Here is a 22,500-nt window from a genome sequence, read left to right on the forward strand (position 1 = left end):
TGTTACAGGAAAAACTGTTTTAAGTACATATTTATGGAAATAGAGTGTTCAATTCATTATGTGTTAGTTGGCTTGTCTTTCTACCTATCTTTATGCCTGTATATTGTCATATATATACAGTCTGTGTGGCACCTGGGTGGCTCAGTCGGTTAAGCCTCTGACTTCAGCTCAGGTCATGATCTCAGTCTGTGAGTTTGAGCCCCTCATCGGGCTCTGTGCTGACAGCTCAGAGCCTGGAGCCTGCTTTGGATTCTGTGGCTCTCTCTCTGTCTGCCCCTTCCCCATTCATATTCTGTCTCTCTCTGTCTCTCAAAATTAAATAAACATTGAGAAAAAAAATTAAATAAATAAAAATACAATAAAATGCAAAGGTAGAATACTTACTTAAATTTGCCTGTACACCAGGAGTCACTGTTGCAACAAGCTATAGATTCGGATAATTTTCTGTACATATTATATAATACATGTATTTACTTTTAATAAAGTTTGTGTTCTTTAATTTTTTTAATTTTTTTAATGTTTATTTATTTATTTTAAGAGAGAAAGATAGAGAATGAGCAGGGGAGTGGCAGAGAGAGAGGCAGGGAGAATCCCAAGCAGGCTCTGCACTGTCAGCATGGAGCCTGAGGGGGGCTCAAACCCACGAACTGTGAGATCATGACCTGAGCCAAGAATAAGAGTCAGATGCTTAACCAACTGAACCACCCAGGTACTCCAAAGTGTGTGTGTGTGTGTGTGTGTGTGTGTGTGTGTGTGTGTGTGTTTTAAAGAGTCCTACAGTTTGTATAAGCTGAAATCTAACTCTAACTTGCAGTATATTATGACAGTCCTCCATTCATAAAATTTTCTCAAAAAGTGCATTTGGTATCAGTCACATATGAAGTACTTTTCATTATAGATATAGAGATAATTTTTAAGTTTATTTTTTTTGAGAGAGAGAGAGAGAGGAAGAGAGGAGAGAGAGAATCCCAAGTAGCATCCGTGCTGTCAGTGTGGAGACTGATGTAGGGCTTGATTCCCATGAATTGTGAGATCACAACCTGAGCTGAAATCAAGAGTAGGTCATTCAACTGACTGAGCCACCCAGGGGCCCCAGATGTAGAGATAATTAAGTGAAAGCTCTCCATATGCTAAAAAGTGATACAGGGCTTCGATGAGAGAAGTGTGGCAAGTTTTTATCACATGATTGAATTTATATGAGGTATATATCTATGTGTATGTATATCTATATGTATGTATTTGTCCATCTACATATACATAATATCTATCTGCATATATGTGGTATCTGTCTATATATGTGTAGTATCTGTCTGTCTTTTTGTCTATCTGGATTGGCAGCGTTTTTAAAGCTTAACATTTCTGTCTTACCCTGACTTAATTTTGGTTTGATTCCTTGTTATTTAGAGATAGTAGGAGGTAAATAATTGGTGGAAGAAAAGTCATCTTTGTGGTAGGTTTTTTTTAAACTACTTACCTAACCATTATATTTGTTTATTGAGAAATAAACAGTTAAGTAAACTGGCCACTCAGGTTTTAAAAACTAAACACTTGGGCAACCCATTGGGTCAATTAATTTTATAGCACATATTTCAGAATGCCTTTTATTATGATAAATTCAAATGTAGTAACCTATAACATGTCAGTATGTTCTAAAATAATCCAGAAATACTCAGATAATCACTGAGTTTTTTCCCATCACAATGTGCTTCTTTTTTGTCATAAAACTAGATCTAATCAATCCATGTTTTGAGATATCAGCACGGAATAGACAAGACAAAGTTATTTCTTAGTATTAAATATGAAGTGTTTGTGTTTGGGGGTGGGTACTTTATCCACCCCAGGTTTCTTTTATTTTTTCTCTCCTCACTTCTTTTTTATTATTGATTTCTCCTTTCCTTATAACATGAAGAGCCAGAAAAGTTTGAAATATGTTAAAATGACTATTTAAAACAGTCTATTAATCTTTTTCTGTTTTCAAAGACACATTGTTGTCCCATGCATTTGTTCTAAAGCAGTATTTATGTAAATACATGTTTTCATTTACAGTAAAAGTAGATTGTTCTTTCTAGGAAAGAAAGTGATTGCCTTTTCAAAGGTTGCAAACTGGGCAGGTTGACAAGTTGTTTGAGTCCATGCTGGTTAATACAAGCAACGCCCCCCAACAGCATGACTGTGGCCGGGCTGACCATCTACCACAGGCTTTCATACAAGGTTTTGTCCCGCTCATCCCTCCTGCCATTCTCTTTCCTTAGAACTTCCTCTCTAGCTCTTTCTCACTCTGTATCTTCCTTGCCCCCTCCCCCACTTTCTCCTGTTTCTTTCTCTTCCTCCTTATTTGCTTTTCCTTTTGACTCCATAATTCTCAGAACCTTGAAAAGAAAGACAATTTTAAGCAAAAATACTTTTTTTTAAAATTTTAATGAATCACCTTTGAATAATCTTTAGACTTCCAGAACCCCTAGTATAAGTTTAGCTAGCTCGAAATAAGAAAATGTTTAGAGAAGAATACTTGGCTTATGATTTTTTCTTTGAGAGGACCTGTCTGGGTTGCTATTTTGTGGAAACACATGTGTATATACATCGTATATGAGTTGAGACATATACTCATGAAGTAATATGTATTACTATACATATTTTTCTAATATTTATATATTTGATATACATATATCCATAAAATTTTGAAGATGGTGATTATGTTTTATGCGTAAGTACATTCTACATACATTCTTTTTACTAGCTTTGATAACAGATATGTATATGCATACTTTTCAAATTGTTTAATCTTTATTATTTATCATAATCCTACCTTGAAACCATTGCCAAAGGCTTTACGTTGATAACGCTATGACGTCGGTGTGATGATCAATTAGGAAGTATTGAGAACCCTGACATTTAATTGTTTGTTTTTCACGATGCTAGTCAAAGCTCCAACATCTTAGCATAATACGTGTGAGGTAAGTAAGGAATGTAAAGATAGCATCTGATGAAATCTGATGTCTCTGGGGGCCAGTGTCTACATGCAGTGGCACTTTAATAGTATTTTCAAAGAGTTAAGTAATATGCAGATATCATATCAAAACAGTGAGCCATCATTTCTAAAGGATTTACTAGCGGTGACCTATAGCTGTGAAGTCGGTGAGCAGACATTTGGTTATGACCGCCCCTTCTCTTTCTGTCCCTGCCCAGGTGCCTGTGTCGGTGGCCATGATGACTCCCCAGGTGATCACCCCTCAGCAAATGCAGCAGATTCTTCAGCAGCAAGTCTTGTCTCCTCAGCAGCTCCAAGCCCTCCTCCAGCAGCAGCAGGCGGTCATGCTGCAGCAGGTAATGTGGGTTACCTGCTTTGGTGTCCTGGCATGTGGCGCACGTGTGCGCCTCTGACAACAGTGCCGTGGGCATGTTTGCCGGTCACTCTCCGCTTGAAGGGACAGCTGATCAGCATGCAAGAACATACATGCCGCATTGTGACTGCAGAACTACATCAAAAAATTTAGATCCCTCGGTCTCTTTAAATTCATCAAAGTCTACAGTAAGAGCAGAGAGAGGCGTAACTTCAACGTGGAATAAATTAATAGTTTAGTATTCATATGCTTAGGAGCATTTGATTTGTACACTTGCCAGTAAGAGTGCAAAGGGACTTCTAGATAATTCTTGCCTTGAGAACTCTTTAACACTTCAGCACTCCTTTATGTTCGTGGAAGTATGAGATTTAAACTGGCCATTTGGTTGCGATAGGGAAGGTAACATCCTACGTTTTCCTTCCCAAAATATACTTGGTGTTTAGGCATAGAGAATATCTACTTATAAAAACAAAGTTAAGCAGCCAAGTTACTAACCCATGACAGTTATCTTTTTTTTAGTGACAAGACTAGCATTTCCAATACGAACCTTATTGGGCCTCGAGTGTGTATAAAGTGGACTTTATGTTGTAGACCAGATTCTTACTGATTTAATCGCTTTGCTGTCTTCTATGGCTGATGGCCACAGGCCAGTTGCTTCTACTTCTAAGTCTAACATTCTTCTGTACGTCTGATGGGTTAAAATATTTTCCCCGATAGGAATTGAACAACCTGATTCTAGGTAGCCATATATTTGGTTCTTATAAATGGTAGAGTATATAACCTATTTGAATATCCCATTGGGACTTCCGATGTAATCAGTTAGGGTATTCATTTGGTTCTGGCCCATTAGAATATAGGTTTCCTATGCCCTCCTGTTTAGGATTTTTTTGGATTCTGGATTGGAAAATTTCAGAGCTGCCTTGGAAAAAACAAATGTATGTAGATGTGTCTCCTTGCATCCACTGCGTATTTTTTGTTGTTCTTGGGAGGTGAACCTTAATGGATACTCTACCATATGCCAGTCTAGAAGAGTTTAGGAGATTTATAATACATGAAACTTTTGCCTTTATTTATTAAAGTCAAAATGGTTTATTCAGCAACAACTACAAGAGTTTTACAAGAAACAGCAAGAGCAGTTACATCTTCAGCTTTTGCAGCAGCAGCAACAGCAGCAGCAGCAGCAGCAGCAGCAACAGCAGCAGCAGCAGCAGCAGCAACAGCAGCAGCAGCAGCAGCCGCCCCCGCCACCGCCTCATCCTGGCAAGCAGGCGAAAGAGGTAGGAGCCACCTGCCGTCGGGCTCACCGGCAGGGCGCAGCGGTGCCAGGTGGGGACTGGGTGCGCCTCGAGGCCAGGGCAGCCTGAGATCTTCCTAGCGCAAGGCTCTCCTGTCAAAGATGCATTATGATACATTTTTACCCAGCTTAATAACAGTGACAGTAGAACTCTCCTGCTCTCCTTTTTTGTAGCATGGGACTTGAGAGTTACAATCCAATGCTGCTGTCTGTCGTCTAATGTTCACTAATGAATCACAGTGTACAAAGAGCAAGCTCTGTGGTGGACAAAGTACTGATTATCTTGTATTCACCGAGAATCTAAGTTGGTGAGGGAACCTTATTTTTCTCAGTGGTGCAGCTCAGAGAACATGCATGCAAATGTAGCCCGTGGTTGCGCGGTGGGGTGGGGGGCTAGGGGAGAGACCGGTGGAACACAGATTTCAAAGTCACGGGCCCCTGATTAATGAACTGCTACTGTAGGTTTGGAGTGGCGAGTAGAAAGTTACAGTTTGATATGCTCATAAATCAAACTGACAAGCTGGCTTCTCAGGCCGAGCTTGCACTTGTCAGCAAACTGCATCAAATATAAACATAATACAAACAAAACATGTTGAAGTAGTTAAATTGATCAGCAGGTATCAGAGCCGTTGTCTTCAAGCTGCCCATTATGCAAACGTACAGGAAACAGTTTTGACCTCCTGAGGCTTTGTTTCTGTTTGGATTTGTGAATAGAATTTCAGACAGCCATCAACTACAGAATAGAAATTGCTCCCTTATTTCTCCGGAGGCTCTGGGCAATCCACATGACTTGCTCCATTATGCAGTCTGTTTTCCAGTGAGCGCATCAGAAGTTTCTCTTTTCCCCAAACTAAAAAGGAAAGGTCTTCCCCAGCAGCTTGTCTGTCTCTGCAGTTGTGACTGCCTCGTCATACCCTCCCGAGTCCAGAGAACTCTGGTTTGTCTTGTAATGCCTCACGAAATTGGAAGTTATACTTTTCCTTATAATAAGGGCACTTTTTTTTTGCCCTGCACATAATTCTGCCTTTAATGTATTCCAACAAGAGAAGAGAGGAAGAGAGAGAGCTAACAGGCCTGTCCTATGAAGGCTACATCCAGTTTACTAATAGATCACCAGAGACCACATTCATGGGCCTCTGCAGATCAAACTTACTCAATTGGAAAAAAAAAAAAAAAAAGAGAAGAGTGTTGTTGAAGTTGACTGTCACTATAAAGTGTTATTTTTTTAGTATAGATAAACTTATTATCATCATCTGCAATAAGCCAATTTTTTTTTTAAAAAGTCTGACACTTTGTTGTAGCATACTTTTTCTAAAGCTCGTTCCATACTCTTTCATGCAAGTTCCTTGGTTCTCTGCTGCTGTGTAATATTTGAAAGAAAGGCAACCGAAAATCTGGAACTTGCTCACATTCTGCTTTCGAACGTTGACCATGGGATGCCCATTCAGAAACTCACCGGGGCAGTAAAAGGAGCGTGTGCATTTCTCTGTATGAGAGCTGTGTGCAGACCATGTGTTCCCTGCTGTTTACGGGGCCGGCTTTTCTGCACCAGCAGCAGCAGCAGCAGCAGCAGCAGTTGGCAGCCCAGCAGCTTGTCTTCCAGCAGCAGCTTCTCCAGATGCAACAACTCCAGCAGCAGCAGCACCTGCTCAGCCTTCAGCGTCAGGGCCTCATCTCCATCCCACCTGGCCAGGCGGCACTTCCTGTCCAGTCGCTGCCTCAAGGTACACACAAAGTGTGCACACTTCACTCCTCGTGTGGCACTTTCTACCATTTCATGCCCTGTCTGCCTTATCCCTCGAGAAGTTTTGTTTTTATGACCTTCAGGTTTATTGTGAAAACACGATCGTTACCATGGCTGCATGGCCCGTTTTCTTGAGGCTCAGAGATTTTACTACACACTGAGTTCAGGTGTGTAGTGAAACTGCTTCCAAGTGTTTTGTTAGATATTAAGTGCGTCCTTATTAGTCTTAGAGCAGAAAATAATTTATAAGGGCAACACAGTTTAGGCGCTATCGAATGTACACCGAAGACCTACCTGCAGGGAATTGGATCAGTGGGAAGGCTAACAACATTCCATTTAACAAAGGTGAGCTGATAGGAGTTTGGGTAGAAAACTGATTTAAAAAAAAAAAAAAAAGATAGAGGGTGCCTGTCTGGTTCGGCAAGTTGAAGACCAGGCTCTTGATTTTGGCTCAGGTCATGATCCCAGAGTTGTGGGATCAAGCCCTGTGTTGAGCTACATGTTAAGTGTGGAGCCCGCTTGGGATTCTCTCTCTTTCCCTCTCTCCCTCTCCCCTCCCTGCGCACTCTTCTCTCTCTAAAATAAAAATAAATCAATAAAAATATAGAAGTTCCTAAAAGTTCCTAATCTTCATGCTAACACTCTTAAGTATAAAAAGGAGCCTTTATGTATTCCTATAGAGAATATTCCATTCCAAGCTACGCTTTGTAGAATCCCATCTAAATCGTGGGACCATATTGACCTTATTTTCTCTAAAGTAATATTGCCTGTGCATATATTGTAAATTACAGCTTCAAAAAGCTGCCACCCCTTATTTTTCAGATAAGAAAACTTTGCATGTACTGTGATAATACAATAAGATAGTACCATAATACAACACTATAAATCATACAATTGTATATATTCATCATTTGACTCAACTTTTGGGAAACGGAAAGCATTCTTAGTTTAAAACAATGATAGTAAACAAAATGACTCCTTGTGCGCTAAAATTACTGGTACAGGCAAAAGTCATGTATCATTAAACTTCATAAAAGCATATTCTAATTTGCATTTGGATTTTGTTGGAACAAACTTTAATCCAAATGGACTAATTATATTTGTTACAAAGGGGCTCACGTTGTAGCATTTTATGTTCATCTTTCTGACTCAATAGGATATTCTGAATAAAATCAAGAACAATTAAATAGAAAAAAAATAAAATTAGGCAAATAAAAAACTATCTTTAAAACACACATAATCTTGTTTCTGGCACATGAAACTTAAAATATTGCAGGGGCACCTGGGTGGCTCAGTCTGTTGAATGTCCGACTCTTGATTTTGACTCAGGTCATGATCATAGTTCGTGAGTTTGAGCCCCACATCAGGCTCTGCACTGGAGTCTACTTGGGATTCTCTCTCCCACCTCCTCTATGCCCTTCCCCACCTCTCATTCTCTTTCTCTCTCTCTCTCTCTCTCTCTCTCTCAATCTTTCTCCTTGTCAAAATAAATAAACTTTAAAAGTAAAATAAAAAATGTAAAATAAAATAAAATATTACAGTAAATGTTCACTTTTTTTTTATCAAATTACTATCACAATGGCATGTTTTCCCTAGAATTCCCTCTTTCCCTTAATTTCAGATCTTCTGATTCACCTGATTGAATCACTCCTAGGAAATCAAAAAAGATAAAGATTAAATAGTGGAAGAAAAACAAGGCCATAAACCCACTTTTCTAGACCATTCCAAAGAGAATTGAAATAAACCATGGTGTCACCATAGCAATGACTCTTCTATTCACTAACTATGTTCTTTGAAAAAATAAATATAATTTGAGGACCAATGAAGAAATAAGTTTTAAAAAAAAGAAAGGTATGTACAAATTAATTCAATATAAACATGGATTTCTTCGGTAGAAACTACACTAAAACCGAAGCAATAAATTTATACCATTTTTTTTCAGTAAAATTTACATAAAATCTGTGTTTAAGATCTAATGATGTAAGATTCTCCTCAATAGAGGGAAGCGAGGTCTACCATGATTTTGAGTAAAACCATTGAAATAAACATTTCAAGAAAGTTTAAAATAGATGCTCACAGAGGGGCGCCTGGGTGGCTCAGTCAGTTAAGCCTCTGACTTCAGCTCGGGTCATGGGCTGTGAGTTAGGGCCCTGCGTCGGGCTCTATGCTGACAGCTCTGAGCCTGGAGCCTGCTTCGGATTCTGTGTCTCCTCTCTCTCTATCCCTCCCTTGCTCACACTCAGTCTCAGAAGTCCACAGAAGTAAAATATAGTCTATGTGCGATATATTTGTTAAACTACATTCTTCCAAGGCAAACATACAAATATCTTGCTGAAAAAAGAAATTTATTATGATACAACGATTTTAATGATTTTCAAATGAAAATTTACTCTAATTTCTGAGCTTTTTTAAAATAGAATTTTTTTTCCTTTTCTTCTATTTGTACTCTCCATTAAATATATGAGAGATTACACACACGAGATAGAGAACATTGAGGAAAATGAAATAAATCTGCAAGCACATCTGGGTTTGAGCAGAATATTTATATTTTAAACAAAATACATGCAAGTCATATTGTGTTTTTCACCGCTTAGATGACTAAGTGTGAAAAGTGCCACTGCAGAGACTCATCAGCCAAACACAGACAGAATGTGTCAGATAAACCAGCCACAGCAGAGGAATAGAAATTCATGGGGTGGTGCTGGAATCCCAAAACTGAATGGGAGAAAGAAAAGAAGTCATTGTTAGACAATGGAAGCCTTGAATTATTTCTGCCTTAACCCTTGGTTATTTCAGATAAAAATATTTTAAATATTTTCATTGTCAGTTTCCCAGTTCACTTTGCACCACGTTTTTGGTTGGCTGATGAATTGGCCATGAATGATAACCACAGGAACACCAAGTAGGATTTATTTATACACAATGATGATCTTTAAAAATATGCCATATTTGAAGTATTTACCCCCATGATTTAACACAGCTTCCTCAGGCTACTTTTTAAAGTTCCAACTTCTTCAACCATATATAAAATAAGTGTATGAGAATGAGACAGAAGTAACAAAATTATAATAATTTTGATAGGAGTGGGAGATGCATCAACATTTTTCTCTATGTTACAAAATGACATAATATATCACTTTAAATTATTTTAAATGTTAAGTATTTAAAGTCACCATGAATATTACTATATTGTTGGATTTTGATGTAAATTAGGCAATTAAGTTATCATCTCTAAAAGCATATATGGGGACACCTCGGTGGTTCAGTTGGTTAAGCATCCGACTTTGGCTCAGATCATGATCTCACAGTTCATGGGTTCGAGCCCCACATTGGGCTCTGCACTGACAGCTGGGAGGCTGGAGCCTGCTTCAGATACTGTCTCCCTCTCTCTCTGTTCTGTCCCTGTTCTCTCTCTCTCAAAAATAAATAAATAAACATTTAAAAATAAATAAATAAAAATCATACATAGAGTGACTGTAGGTATACAGAAGTCAAATAAAAAAAGGATGGATCTGTAAATCAATATCAAATAAAATACTGATTATGAAGCTATTTACTCCATAGATAGTACAGTTTGTATGTCAGCTGGTAATTATTTAGTGACACATTTTCATGACCCAGTACCATTGTCTCCAGGTTAGAAGATAGGAAATTATTGTGCGTGCACTTCTCATGTTTTTGGCATGAGATAGAAGTCAGTGTATTCCAATACACAATATATTCACAGACTTACTATGACTGTGGAGACTAAAATATATGTGGCAAAAACTTTATTTCATTCCAACTTTCTACATGTTTTTAAATTTATAAAAGCTATTTAAAATATAACACTTTTGTTACCAATCTGAAAGACCAAACAGAAAATGCTAGAATATCTAGCCAGCACTATTTTGAACTAACACCTTCTAGAACTAGATGAGTTTGGAATGAAAGAACTGTTGAATAATAAAGTGAAATCTTTCTAAGTAAAGTATAAGAATGTCCTTTATGCTGAGTTAGGAATGTGCTGAAGTTTGTCGTTAGGATGAGTATTCAGTCAAAATCAGGTATTTGGCTTTGACTCATTCTCTGATTATGGAAATCTAAATAGTCAAAGCTCAGTCGGTTGAGCATCCTACCCTTTATCCTGCTCCTTTTGGCTCAGGTCATGATTCCAGGGTGGGGGATCAAGCCCCACATTGGGCTGCATGCTCAACATGGAGCCTGCTTAAGATTCTCTCTCTCTCTCTCTCTCTCTCTCTCTCGCACCCTCTCCTCCACTCACTGTCTTTCTAAAATAAATAAGTAGCCAAATGCATACTTCAGCATCACTTCTGGCATCTTGATTTTTTTGCCTAACCTGTAATCATGTGCTTGCATAGATCACCTTTGTATCTAATCAGGGTAACAGCACCGCAATATGGACAAGGCATGTGGCGCAGAATTATTGTTACCATCTTAGTATTTCCTTTTAAATACCAGTCAGTCTTTAATTTGTAACTCGGAGGGGAAACTCCTTTGGGGTTTTATATGCTAAAGTTCCATCAGTAAACTGAAGTTTAGATGTACATTTATGATTGCAGGAATAAAACTTTGCAAAGTTAACTATGAATGCTGTTGATTTTATGTATAAAAAGTAACTCACAACAAGTTAAATACATAGAGAAATATTAGGCGTGTTAATTTTTGAGGAAATGTAAGTAATGATATATTAAATTATATCATAATTCTAATTGTCACAGAATTGTTTCATATACCAGCATGCATACATTAAAATGAATTTATTTCCATTTAGGCCATAAGTCTTTTTAAAGTTCTTTTTGTCAGCTCTTTGTATCTTGAAGGAAGACTCAAAAGCAGAATGTCAACTTTGACCCATTAAAGTTCCATGGTGAGGAAAACTGAGAAATTACTGGTTTGTAAAATAAATCACAAGCTTAAAAACTGCCTCCTCTAAAAATTTTAATAGTGAAATCATAGTATGATTGTATATATAAATGTAAATATAAATAATATGTAAATATAAATATGTGTATATATATATATATATATATATATATATATACACCCTGTATTCTGGTATCCCAGAAGTTCCTTCTTTGTGGTGATATTTGCCTTTGGTCTCAGTTTTAGCCAAATAGCTATTTTGCTCCTTGTAATTCAGCTTTTGGGCAAAATATGTATTCAGTACACTTCTCATTAAACATACATTTTAAAGATGGGCACTATACCTACAGGTTAAAGTAGGCCTCCAGTCAAATATAAATCCATAATATGTTAGGTCTGGCAAATTATAAATGAACACAGGTCTCTGAAGGATAGCCCAGAAACCAGAATGATGGTTGCCTGTGGAGAGAACTAGGAACCGTGAAGTCAGGTCTGGTTCGGGAAATTCGATTTTGCAATGTATAACCTTCTCTATGATTCCGTTATTTTGGCCATGTGCATATACTACTTCTTTTAATGTAAAATTTAAGATGAAAGTGAAAATTACATGATAATAGTTCAAGAATTCAAATTACTAAATATCAAATTGGTTCAATAAAATATGTGAATGATACAAATACTTCTACAAAATTTGCTTTTATTGCTTTTACTTATAAATAACTCTAGAAAATAAGCAGAGTACTATTAAATAAGTTAATTTAAAAAAATCACAGTAGACTTACTTTACATCATAATGTATAAAATTATTTAATATTAAAAATTAATTACTAGACATAAAAAATGAAAAGACATTATTTTTGTGTGAAAAAGCTGCTAATGTAATTTTTACCAATAAGTAAAATATTGGAATTTTTAAATCTTGTGTGCTCCAAGACTGTATAATCTAGATATGAATTACCAAATTTTAATTAATTCTTAGCACAGCGGTTTTCACCCAATAGATACTCCACAAACTATGAATCTAGGATTAAGGAATATTATTTAATTGCTTTACCTGTGGTATTACATGCAATTTGATTAGGAATTCATCCACTTATTCATTCAACTCCTAGAAAAACAAACCTTTTAATGCTTATTTGTAGTACTGGCAGTGAACGAGAGCCAGTCCAAGCCATCATCCATCATCATTTCTTGATTTTTTTGTGGTCATGGAATTTTTAAATTGCATAATCATACAACTTTCTGGTGCTAGTATTGTTACGTATGTATCCTTGAAATAAGTTACTAAGAAAACTGAATACTCTTTACTTGGGATTTTAAATTGACTATTATTCTGTGATGGTCTAGTCCACTGATTCCCAGATTATGCACTGCTACTGTTCTGGTCATTGAACAACTCTTGTAAGTAATACACATTGAGCTTTCACTCACTGTAAGCACTCCTAGAGGCACTGGGGACAAAGCAGTCAAGAGGACAGGCAAAAATCCCTGCCATCACAGAACTTAGATTTCAAATTAAGTAAAATGTATACTGCTAAGTGCTATGGGAATTTTTTTTTTCTTTTTTTAAGTCAGGATAGGAAAAAATAAAGAAACCTTAGAAACAGTAGGGGTTGAACTTGTAGACAGGGTGGCCAGGGAAGGAGTTCTGAAAAAGGGTTATGTGAGCAATGACCTACAAAGGTGAGGAGCTTTGCCGTGCATTAGCTCTAGAGCTAGTTACTCAACTTTCCTGTTCCTCAGTGTCCTCATCTCTAAAATAGGGAGAATAATAGTAGCTCAGGGTATTAGATTAGACCTGAAGCATGCAGAAAAGTGACTGGCATATCAGAAGTACCATGTAAATTTCTAACAAAACAGAGACAAAGGAACCTACTGGAGCAGTGAGTTGGGTTCCAAGGGGCTGCATAAATAGAAGCTTAGTTTTGAACTAAGCTAATTTTGGAAAAAGTCTTAAGTTTATAAACAGGCAGCCTGCAGTTCATGGGAGGGCTGGAGAGCACCTGATGAATCCTAAGCCCACACCCGTTATTTAAAACTGAAATAAATTAATGCAATTGTAAAAAGAGTTTGTTGTGTTTTTTTTTTTTCTTTTTATCCTCAAATGGATTTGTAAAACAAAGAGTCAAAGAAGAGACTCAAGGGTTTCTTTTGTTTCTAGACATCATGGAACTGATGTATATGTTAACATTAATCATGAGCCTCCAAGATAGAGACCAGAGATCTCTTAGATCTCTGATTAGAAGTGTTCAGATGACTACTGTCCCATAGAACACAGTTTAGGAAGTATTGAATGTGTTACATTACTGCCTGAAAATAAGTTAATTTTCGCAAACCTCAAAACTTCAAAACTCACGAAACTTTCAAAATTGTACAAAACGGATTGGCTGGTTGTTTCATATTCATCGTTTTGTATCCATGGAAAAGAGCTAAGTAAATTGTAGGTGTGAAAACTCTGTTCATGAGCAATATGACAGTTTGCTTTTAAAATTTTTCCTCCAAAATTGCACGTTGGAATCATCGGTGGAGCTTCAGAAACAGACTGATACCTGTGTCCTACCTCCAGAAATTGTGATTTAATTGGTTTGGGCTGTGGTCAGGGCATTGGAAATTTTAAAATGTCCCCAAGTGAGTCTAATATGCAGACACTTTGGGGAACCACTTCTACTAACAGGAGTCTCTTTTTGACATCATCTATTCTCTGCCCCTTATCTGTAATATTTAAAAACCACTTCCTTCCTCGTTTAATTAAGAATCATTATTTGGATAGCGAATAGGTTATTTATTCATCAAACATCTATGTGCTTAGTATTTGTTGCCATATCATTGTGATATCATGCTGATACCACTAATTTTCCATACAAATGAATAGTATAATAGAAGTCTGCTTTTTAAAAGGTAAGTGGATACTTAGGTTAACTAAATTATTAATAAAATTCAAAAACTGAATTATTAATAACATCTCTAACTGATATAGTCTCTAAAAACATCTAAGAGTCTTTAGCCAAGGTATAAAATTTTATCAGCCACTCGATCTTTAGAATCAACTAGTTTATAATTCTTTAGATATTGGCCTTACAGGATAGCAAGTACTCATAAATAGTATGCCCCACAAGAGCCACAGAACTTCCATGTGAAAACCAAAATGCCTACAAAAACTCTATGAATCTGTTATAATCAACTAAATCAACTACTATTCATTGAACACATACCAGGCACTCTTCTAGGCACTGGAGATAGATAAGTAAAATAAGAAATCCCTACTCTCACCATTTTAAGTTTAAATTGCAGAAGAGGGAGACTGATGATAACGAGTAAAACAGATAAATATTATAGTTTCAGAGACTGACAATGCTCTTAGGAAAAAGAAAGCAGAGTGAGGTGACAGAGAATGTTAGAAGGCAAGGTGGGGAGGGGCAGTAGTTGAAAGCATGGTCTAAGACCTCTCAGAGGAGGTGAGCCTTGAATCATCTGAGTGAAGTGAGGAAGTCATGAGGAGATCTGTAACCAAAATCGCCTGTGCTGTGGGAACAGCCAGAGCAAAAGCTGGAAAGGGAGCAAATATTTACTGCCTTTAAGATGCAGAAGAAAGTATAACAGAGCGAAATGTACAGAGTGAGCAATAGATGAGGTCAGAGAGGCAGGCAAGACCCAGATAATAAATGCCAGCACCTCACAGGCCATAGTAGGGTTTTTTGTTGTTATGTGTTCCCTTTCTTTTCTTGTGTTTTTTTCTAAGTGTTCTGGAAAGCCATTGGAGGCTTTGTCTGGAAAATGCCATTGCCCAATTTACATTTAAAGAGATAGATTTTGGCTGATATATGACGAGAAGTAAATTATAGCAAGGCAAGGGGAAAGCAGGAAGACAGGAAAGGGTAACTGCACACCAGGCAAGAGTGGACGGTGGGGCAGAGAGGCAGAGTGAGGTGGTGAGGGCTCGCATGCAGAAGATGTGTAAAAGCTGTGATGTAAAGGGATTGGTTAATGGAGTTTTGCTGTTAGGACACCTAATTCGTACAGACAGGTAATCAAAAAGTTACAGTCAGGTAAGTTTCAGAATCCTGGGTTAAAGCAATAATTAACGATGTTTATATAGAAATTATGTCCCATATAACCAGAGTAATACCTTAGTTTATTAAGCCATCCTCTTTTATGTAGAAAAAAATAGTTTTAAATAACTGGAAACCTGAGTTATCCAGTCTTTTCTTCAGTCTCAGGCTGTTTTAAAATCTTCAGGAGCCAGAATCACCAAAATGATAGTTTTCAGTAAAACTATCTGTAAGAAATTGTGATAGGCATAGCAATTTAAGGTTACCACTGTGATGAATAATTTGACCAGAAGTTATGTTTGGAGCAGTGAGAATTCTTCTGTCACTTTGGGCTACTTACTACTATGTCTAGATTGATGGTTTTCCTAGTTGCAGGGGGAGGGGTGAGCAGGCTGACTCTGCTTGACATCATGTTCTGTTATCTTCCCCTAGTTTCCCCTGCCTGTTCGATCCTGCTCCCCTCCCCCACACCTCTTGATTGATCGGCATCACTGTAGCATCTGATGTAGATGTGTGCTGGGTTGTGGGAGTCGGGGTATTGGATTAGTACTTCCATCCTTGTGTTAGATGTTGCAGATGCACGTAACATATGCAGAACCTAGATTTTGGAGCAGCAGTGCATTAAGTTTGAATTCTGTCCACTAGTTGTGAGCATAGTGATTTGGTAACATATTTCATCTTTTTAAACCTCCATGCCATGCCCTCATCTGTCAAGTAGAATGATTCCTAGCTTCAAGTGAAGTTAATTGAGATTATGAATGTAAAGCATCAGACTACAGCAGATGGTCAATAAGTGATAGCAACCATAGTTACAACTGCCTTTCCCCCTGTATATCTTTATTCAATAGTTTTCATATTTTTAATGTAATATTGTAAGAAAAAAGGCATTCAAATAAAACTGCCTGGATTTAAATTTTTTTTTCAACGTTTATTTATTTTTGGGACAGAGAGAGACAGAGCATGAACGGGGGAGGGGCAGAGAGAGAGGGAGACACAGAATCAGAAACAGGCTCCAGGCTCCGAGCCATCAGCCCAGAGCCTGACGCGGGGCTCGAACTCACGGACCGCGAGATCGTGACCTGGCTGAAGTCGGACGCTTAACCGACTGCGCCACCCAGGCGCCCCAAAACTGCCTGGATTTAAATCAAAGCTTTACCACATAGAAGCTTTGTGACCTTGGATACATTTTTGAACCTCTCCCTCACTTTGCTTTGTTATCCATGAACTGATTGAAATACAGTTATGAACTCATTGGATTTAGTGAAGATTAAGGAGCATAAGGTATGGAAAGAATCCGTGAAGGCATAGTACTTGGCATATATAAGAACTGTTATATATTTGACTTATAATAAGTAAACAGTAATCTCTCAATTCCTTATTTCGGAATTAGAGTTAAAAGCTAAAATGCCTTGATTTTCTGTTTTCATTCTTCATATATCTGGTAAATTTCCATGATCTGAAACAGGGCATTGTTTAAAATGGGTACTCATTTATTCTATCGTCCATAAAATGAAGTTTTCATATTATCTGTTTAATTGATCCATGGAGGTAAGAACATTGGCTTATTTAGGACCTCCAAATGAAACTCAATTATTTTGTTTGTCTGTCTGAGAAAGAGCAAAGTAACTTTGTCAAAGTTAATTGTCAAATGTATTCTTTTTCTGAGTTGGATGTTTACTGTTCTTCCCTGACATTTTTTTTTCCCTGACAAATTTTTTGTTTACCCTCCTTACTTCTTTTTTTCTTTTCATTTCTTTTGATATATCTCATTTCAAAATCTGTTTCTTTTTCATTTCCTTACTGATAAAAACTTAACACTAGCAATAAGTAAAAGCTTCTGTTAAATAGTTTAACTTTCAAGTAGAACTTGCTGGCTTTTTCCATTAATCCTTGATAGTTTCAATACTATTATTCCCAGTACTATTCCCAAAATGGTAGTCCTTAACAAATAACTGATTATTCATGAGAAAGGCTATGGTGCTGATGGTGTAAAGTGAATTATTATTGTATATTAATTATGCTGGTAACATCACTTTTGTTGTTGGCATTAATCCAGTAATAACACTAAGCTCATTATATGAACTTTACCTTGTTATATTAGTGGGGCTTTCTTTCGTTTTGTAGCTGGCTTAAGTCCTGCTGAGATTCAGCAGTTATGGAAAGAAGTGACTGGAGTTCACAGTATGGAAGACAATGGCATTAAACATGGAGGGCTAGACCTCACTACTAACAATTCCTCCTCGACTACCTCCTCCACCACTTCCAAAGCGTCACCACCAATAACCCATCATTCCATAGTGAATGGACAGTCTTCAGTTCTAAGTGCAAGGCGGGACAGGTAAATCTCATGAGATTTGTTCTATATTTATCTGTCGCCAACCTCTCCTTCCACCATTCATAAAACTGAGGATTACGATCTGTACTTAACAGGGGAAAAATGTGTAAAACAAATTAAATAAAAACCTTTAGGTTATTTACCTTATATATTATTTTCATTACAGAAAGTAGCTCAAATACCAGGGATTTGATGGATTTGGTGGGGAATTGGCCTGAAGAAAGTTATTTTTTAATAAGTGCATATGGAATTACTGTATCGACATATTTTTATGGCTAATCTGTTTTGATGAGCCGGATTGCTGAAATGAGAACATTTTACCATTTTTAAACTTAAGAACCCCTTTCAAATAGCTAAAGATGCATACATATCCCCCTTAGTAAATGTTTAAAAACACGTACTTAATATATGTTTAAGAACATGTCCATAGATATCAGAGAATCCATATACATGAGGGTACAATTACAGGCATAATAAACCAGAAGACAGAATATCTGGTATACCTTTTTTTTAATTATTATTATTGGAGCATGAGGGAAGTTGCAATTACATAAAAAAATAAACTTATGATGCTAACTCTGAGTAAATTTGACTCAAAATTCATAGGGAAAAATTACTTGATTTCAGTTACCAACATTGAGTACATTATGTTAGATAATTTTCAACCTCTTGTTTTATTTTAGTTGTGGAAAACTGCCTTTATAAAAGGAGAACCCAGGTGCTCTTGTCCATTTACTGCCCCTGTTTCAAGCATGTAGCTCTATCTAATCAAGTCCTTTAAAGCAATTTATGTAAAATATGTAAGCTAGAATATTGCTTAACATAAAAACTGTATTTTTAAAGGATGAAACATAAATGTAGGGTTTCTTAACAGAGTGACTCAGGCTCCTATGGTATTTTGCTCTAAACTTCACATTGGAGTGTAGTGGGTTGATAGTATTCTCTTATGTAATATGAATGTCTGCCTAGCTGTAACAAATTCTTTCTCACAAAGAATTTTTTTTTAAGAAACCTATATTTAATTACAGTACACTTTAAAATAGAATGCTGTAGTTTGGTGGTGTTTCTGGTCTTCATTTGAGTATCATGAAAAATTTTTCTTGTTAGTTTTCATCGTTAAAAAACGGTATGCTTCTGAATGCTTTCATGCTATTGTTTTAATTGAGATAATTTGATGGTTATATACTGCAGAAGTTGGTTGATTTTTCTAGGCTCTCTCCATCTGATATAATACTCACTTGTCAAAAGTCTTTGGTAATTATAGAAGTATATAGCTAATGAATACTGTTCCAAAGTAGATTTTTTAAAATCAGCAGTAACTAGTGGAAATATATATGGCTCAAACATAAATATTAAACAATTTAAATGATCCTAAAGGTCCATATCTTCTTTAAAAAGCGCATTTCAAAAATCTTATGGTGGATGTCCTATTACCTTCTTAAAAACACAGGTTTATTTCACTTGACCACATGTGAATATATATATTTTTTATTTAGAGGTAAATGTTACATTAAGGTCATATGGCAAGATTAGCATATGATATTATACAGTCCTCTTAGTTTTTCATCCTTTATTAACAGTCATCTTTGGCTCTATTTCTCCTCTAATTGGAACATCATCTAGCCTTGGCAGTTGAACTATTCAATAGAACGATTAAATTTTTCTGACTGCTCTGAGCTGAATTGACCTGTTTTGACCTGTTTGTCACTGATCGTAACCTGACAGGCGCTAGCAGCCTGCAACGATTATGGCTTTTTGAGATGACTCTGACGCCGTGTTCTTTTGCTACAGCTCGTCACACGAGGAGACTGGGGCTTCTCACACTCTGTACGGCCATGGAGTTTGCAAATGGCCAGGCTGTGAAAGCATTTGTGAAGATTTTGGACAGTTTTTAAAGTAGGTTTCATACCTTTTTTAGGGAAGGGGGTGGGTTCTGGGGGAGTTTCAAGCGCACTGTTGAAAATAAACAAGAGAAAGCTGAAAGGGGGAAGTAAAGGTCCATCATAAGCCCCCTCTGAGTTTTCTGTGTGTTCCAACAAGTGCATGACCGAAGTCAGGCTACGAAGGCGACTGTCCGTCTTTACCTTTCCATCAAAATATTTTACAAGTCATTCGATAGGGGTTTTTTAAGGAATGAAAAATACTACCCTACTGTAATAGTGCCATTAATAATTGGGAAACGTGTGCAGGATCCACTTAAATTTCAAGTTTTTAATAAAAATTTTAAGTAAAATTACATGAGGCGTCATGTAATATATCCACATTTCAACCCAATATTTTACAGGGTTATTTTTTTTAATCGCAAACTTGATATTACTTCCTTTAAATAATGATATTTAACATATTTATTGAACAATAAGAATGAAAAGATGAAATTTAATAGGAACCAAAGTTTTCAGAAATAATTGTCTTTCATCTACCTTTGTTACTTGTTGCCCTCAGGATCAGAGCGAAACACCCATGGCTGTATGGTTGTATGATAAATTCTATGGCTTCTCTAGCTTAAAATCAAAACTTTGTGTGTCCTTAATTTCTTCACACGGTGATAATTTTGTTTAATTTTAAGAGGTTCCTTTTCAAATAAGAATATGCATCTTTTATGAAACATTTTCCGCGCACAATTCTGCCATACAAGAGATCTAAACAGAGAGCTACAGATAGGTTTATGGAGATGAGTAACTTCACAGGCTCAGACTCTTATGTTGTCATGGAGCAGCTAACAGGGTGAATGAACCGTTTCATGCTTCATCAACAATTAAGTTAATTAGCTCATTTGAAATTGCACTGCTTTGTTGCCAGGATGTTGGCAGAAACATCAAAAAGATGTGTTTACAAATGGTAGACTACAGGGTATAGAGTAAAAGCACCTTAACAACAAGGCACAAGTACTTGGCATCATAATAACTTCATAACAGAATTACAGTAAGACTTCCACAAGGATTTTCTTTTAAACTTTTTCTCATTTCTGACCAACTAAAAGAAAATTTGCTTCCTGTATTGCTATGGCTTTTGGAAAAGGCCTTAAATAAATTTTTCATGACTATTATACCAAAACAGTAGTGAGCTACCATTTTATTGGACGTGAAACTGATCCAGCTAATTTCATATTTCTTCATTTGAATACATTCATCCTTATCAATGTGTCGTGTTATTCCTTATCATTAAGATCAAGAGGACTGTTGCTACTATTTCGTAAACGTGGTCATTTAAGAAATAGAACTAGCCCAGTCACCATGTTATTCCTCCAAGTTGTTCTTTCTGACAAAATTAAGAATTTTTGAGAAAATGTACATATCTTCCCTTCAGTGTGATTTCCTTTATAGCACATGGAAAGGAACATTTTTATTCATCTCAAATATTTATCTAAATGTTTATTACTAACAAGCAGAGGAACATGAACCCTCATTTTAGCTTCCTGGTTCTTTTTTCACATTCATGCCAGTATTTTTTTAAAAACTAAAGATATTACAGAGGTGCAGGGGTGGGGGGAGAAATTACAATTAAAAAAGCATTTCCTTTCAATTAAATATCAACTTTGGTTCCAAAGGCTGACCATTTTTCCAAACCATTAACTTTATAGAGATGACAGAACAAATGACAGTAGATTGTAAGGTCTTTCTTTTAGTCCATTTTTGTTATGATCTGCTTTAGATTCTCTTACTCAAAGATAAATTCTGTCAATAGATGTAATACCAGTATACTGAAAAAAATTTATTAGATACATTTCCATACTGGTGCTGTCTTTTTATTAAAGTGTATGGGAAATGTAAAAAGAAATAATATATTTTATGAAATTAATTAAGTTCAGTTATTCAGAAAACAGTGTAGTGTCTGTGTGGAAAGTGAAATGAAGACATCACCACTAATACAGATTTTCTTGGAAAGGATATTTTGCTTTTCTTTTGTCATTATGGGGGAGAGTTGAGGTTTAGAGGAATGTCAGACAAGCCAAAAAACTGTGAAAGGTTTTCAGTTCTCAGTTTCCGTGTTTGCTACTCTCCCAGAAATTTTATATCTAGTGTTTATTATGAAAGTTGTTGGAGAAAATATTGTGGCATTTTTATTTCTGAAATGCACTAAAAATAAATGTATAGCTTGAGCTTTACTTTGGCATCAGACAACTTATCCATTGGTTTGAAATAAAAGGAATCCATTTGTTATTACTATTTAGCCTACATATGTTGAATAATAAAGGATAGTAGAAAATACACTAAGAGTCCCAAATTCTTTCTCACATTATATCCCAAACAGACTAGTAGAATCCTTCTGCTTTTGCCCAGCACCAAATGAAAAGCTAATAGAGGACAGTTGCTTATGTACATATATATTGTTAGTCTGATGTGCATTCTTTAATATTCAAGGAAGTTTTTCTTTTCTGTTGAATTAAGACTGAGTTCGAAACTGTTATTTGTAGCAACAAAGATAAAGGCAAGAAAACCAAAATACAAAGAAGAAAGCCCAGGCTAAAAAGGTGATTAGGAACATTTCTGAATTTTACTGTAAAGTAGGTGTTGACAGAAGCTAACCATTTTTTCTGACCACTAATTGAAGATCTCACTAGATCACTAAAAGCATTTCATACTACTCCTTCATTACTGTCTTATAAATGTCAAAGTGTAATAACATCTGACAAAACTTTAGCGTAGTTTGACTGCAAAATTAATTATCATTCCATTGGACCTAAGTCAGCTTGAATGTAAGTGGATTGACTTTTAGAGCTTAAACCAAAAGGTTTACAAGATAGCTTTCCAGTTAGCAGACTAGTGTTCTTGAGTCTGCATGCACAGGTGCCAGCAAATAAAACATGATCTGAGATTCAGAGGTAGAAATATTCTCTGTGAGGAAAGGCAGAATGAGTAGTGTCCACAAAA

The 22,500-nt window shown here is 36.4% G+C and overlaps 1 protein-coding gene across 1 annotated transcript in view; it reads left to right on the forward strand.

Annotated features, from left to right (window-relative positions):
* The window catches only part of FOXP2 (forkhead box P2), a 564,152-nt gene that overhangs the window by 496,385 nt on the left and 45,267 nt on the right, over positions 1-22,500 (forward strand). The window contains exons 6-11 of the mRNA XM_032592431.1: positions 3,187-3,324; positions 4,439-4,618; positions 5,250-5,252; positions 6,188-6,359; positions 17,419-17,632; positions 19,421-19,525. Coding sequence (XP_032448322.1) covers positions 3,187-3,324; positions 4,439-4,618; positions 5,250-5,252; positions 6,188-6,359; positions 17,419-17,632; positions 19,421-19,525 — 812 coding nt within the window. The remainder of the gene's footprint in view (positions 1-3,186; positions 3,325-4,438; positions 4,619-5,249; positions 5,253-6,187; positions 6,360-17,418; positions 17,633-19,420; positions 19,526-22,500) is intronic.

The sequence above is a fragment of the Lynx canadensis genome, chromosome A2, assembly GCF_007474595.2.
Source record: "Lynx canadensis isolate LIC74 chromosome A2, mLynCan4.pri.v2, whole genome shotgun sequence".
Classification (NCBI taxonomy): domain Eukaryota; kingdom Metazoa; phylum Chordata; class Mammalia; order Carnivora; family Felidae; genus Lynx; species Lynx canadensis.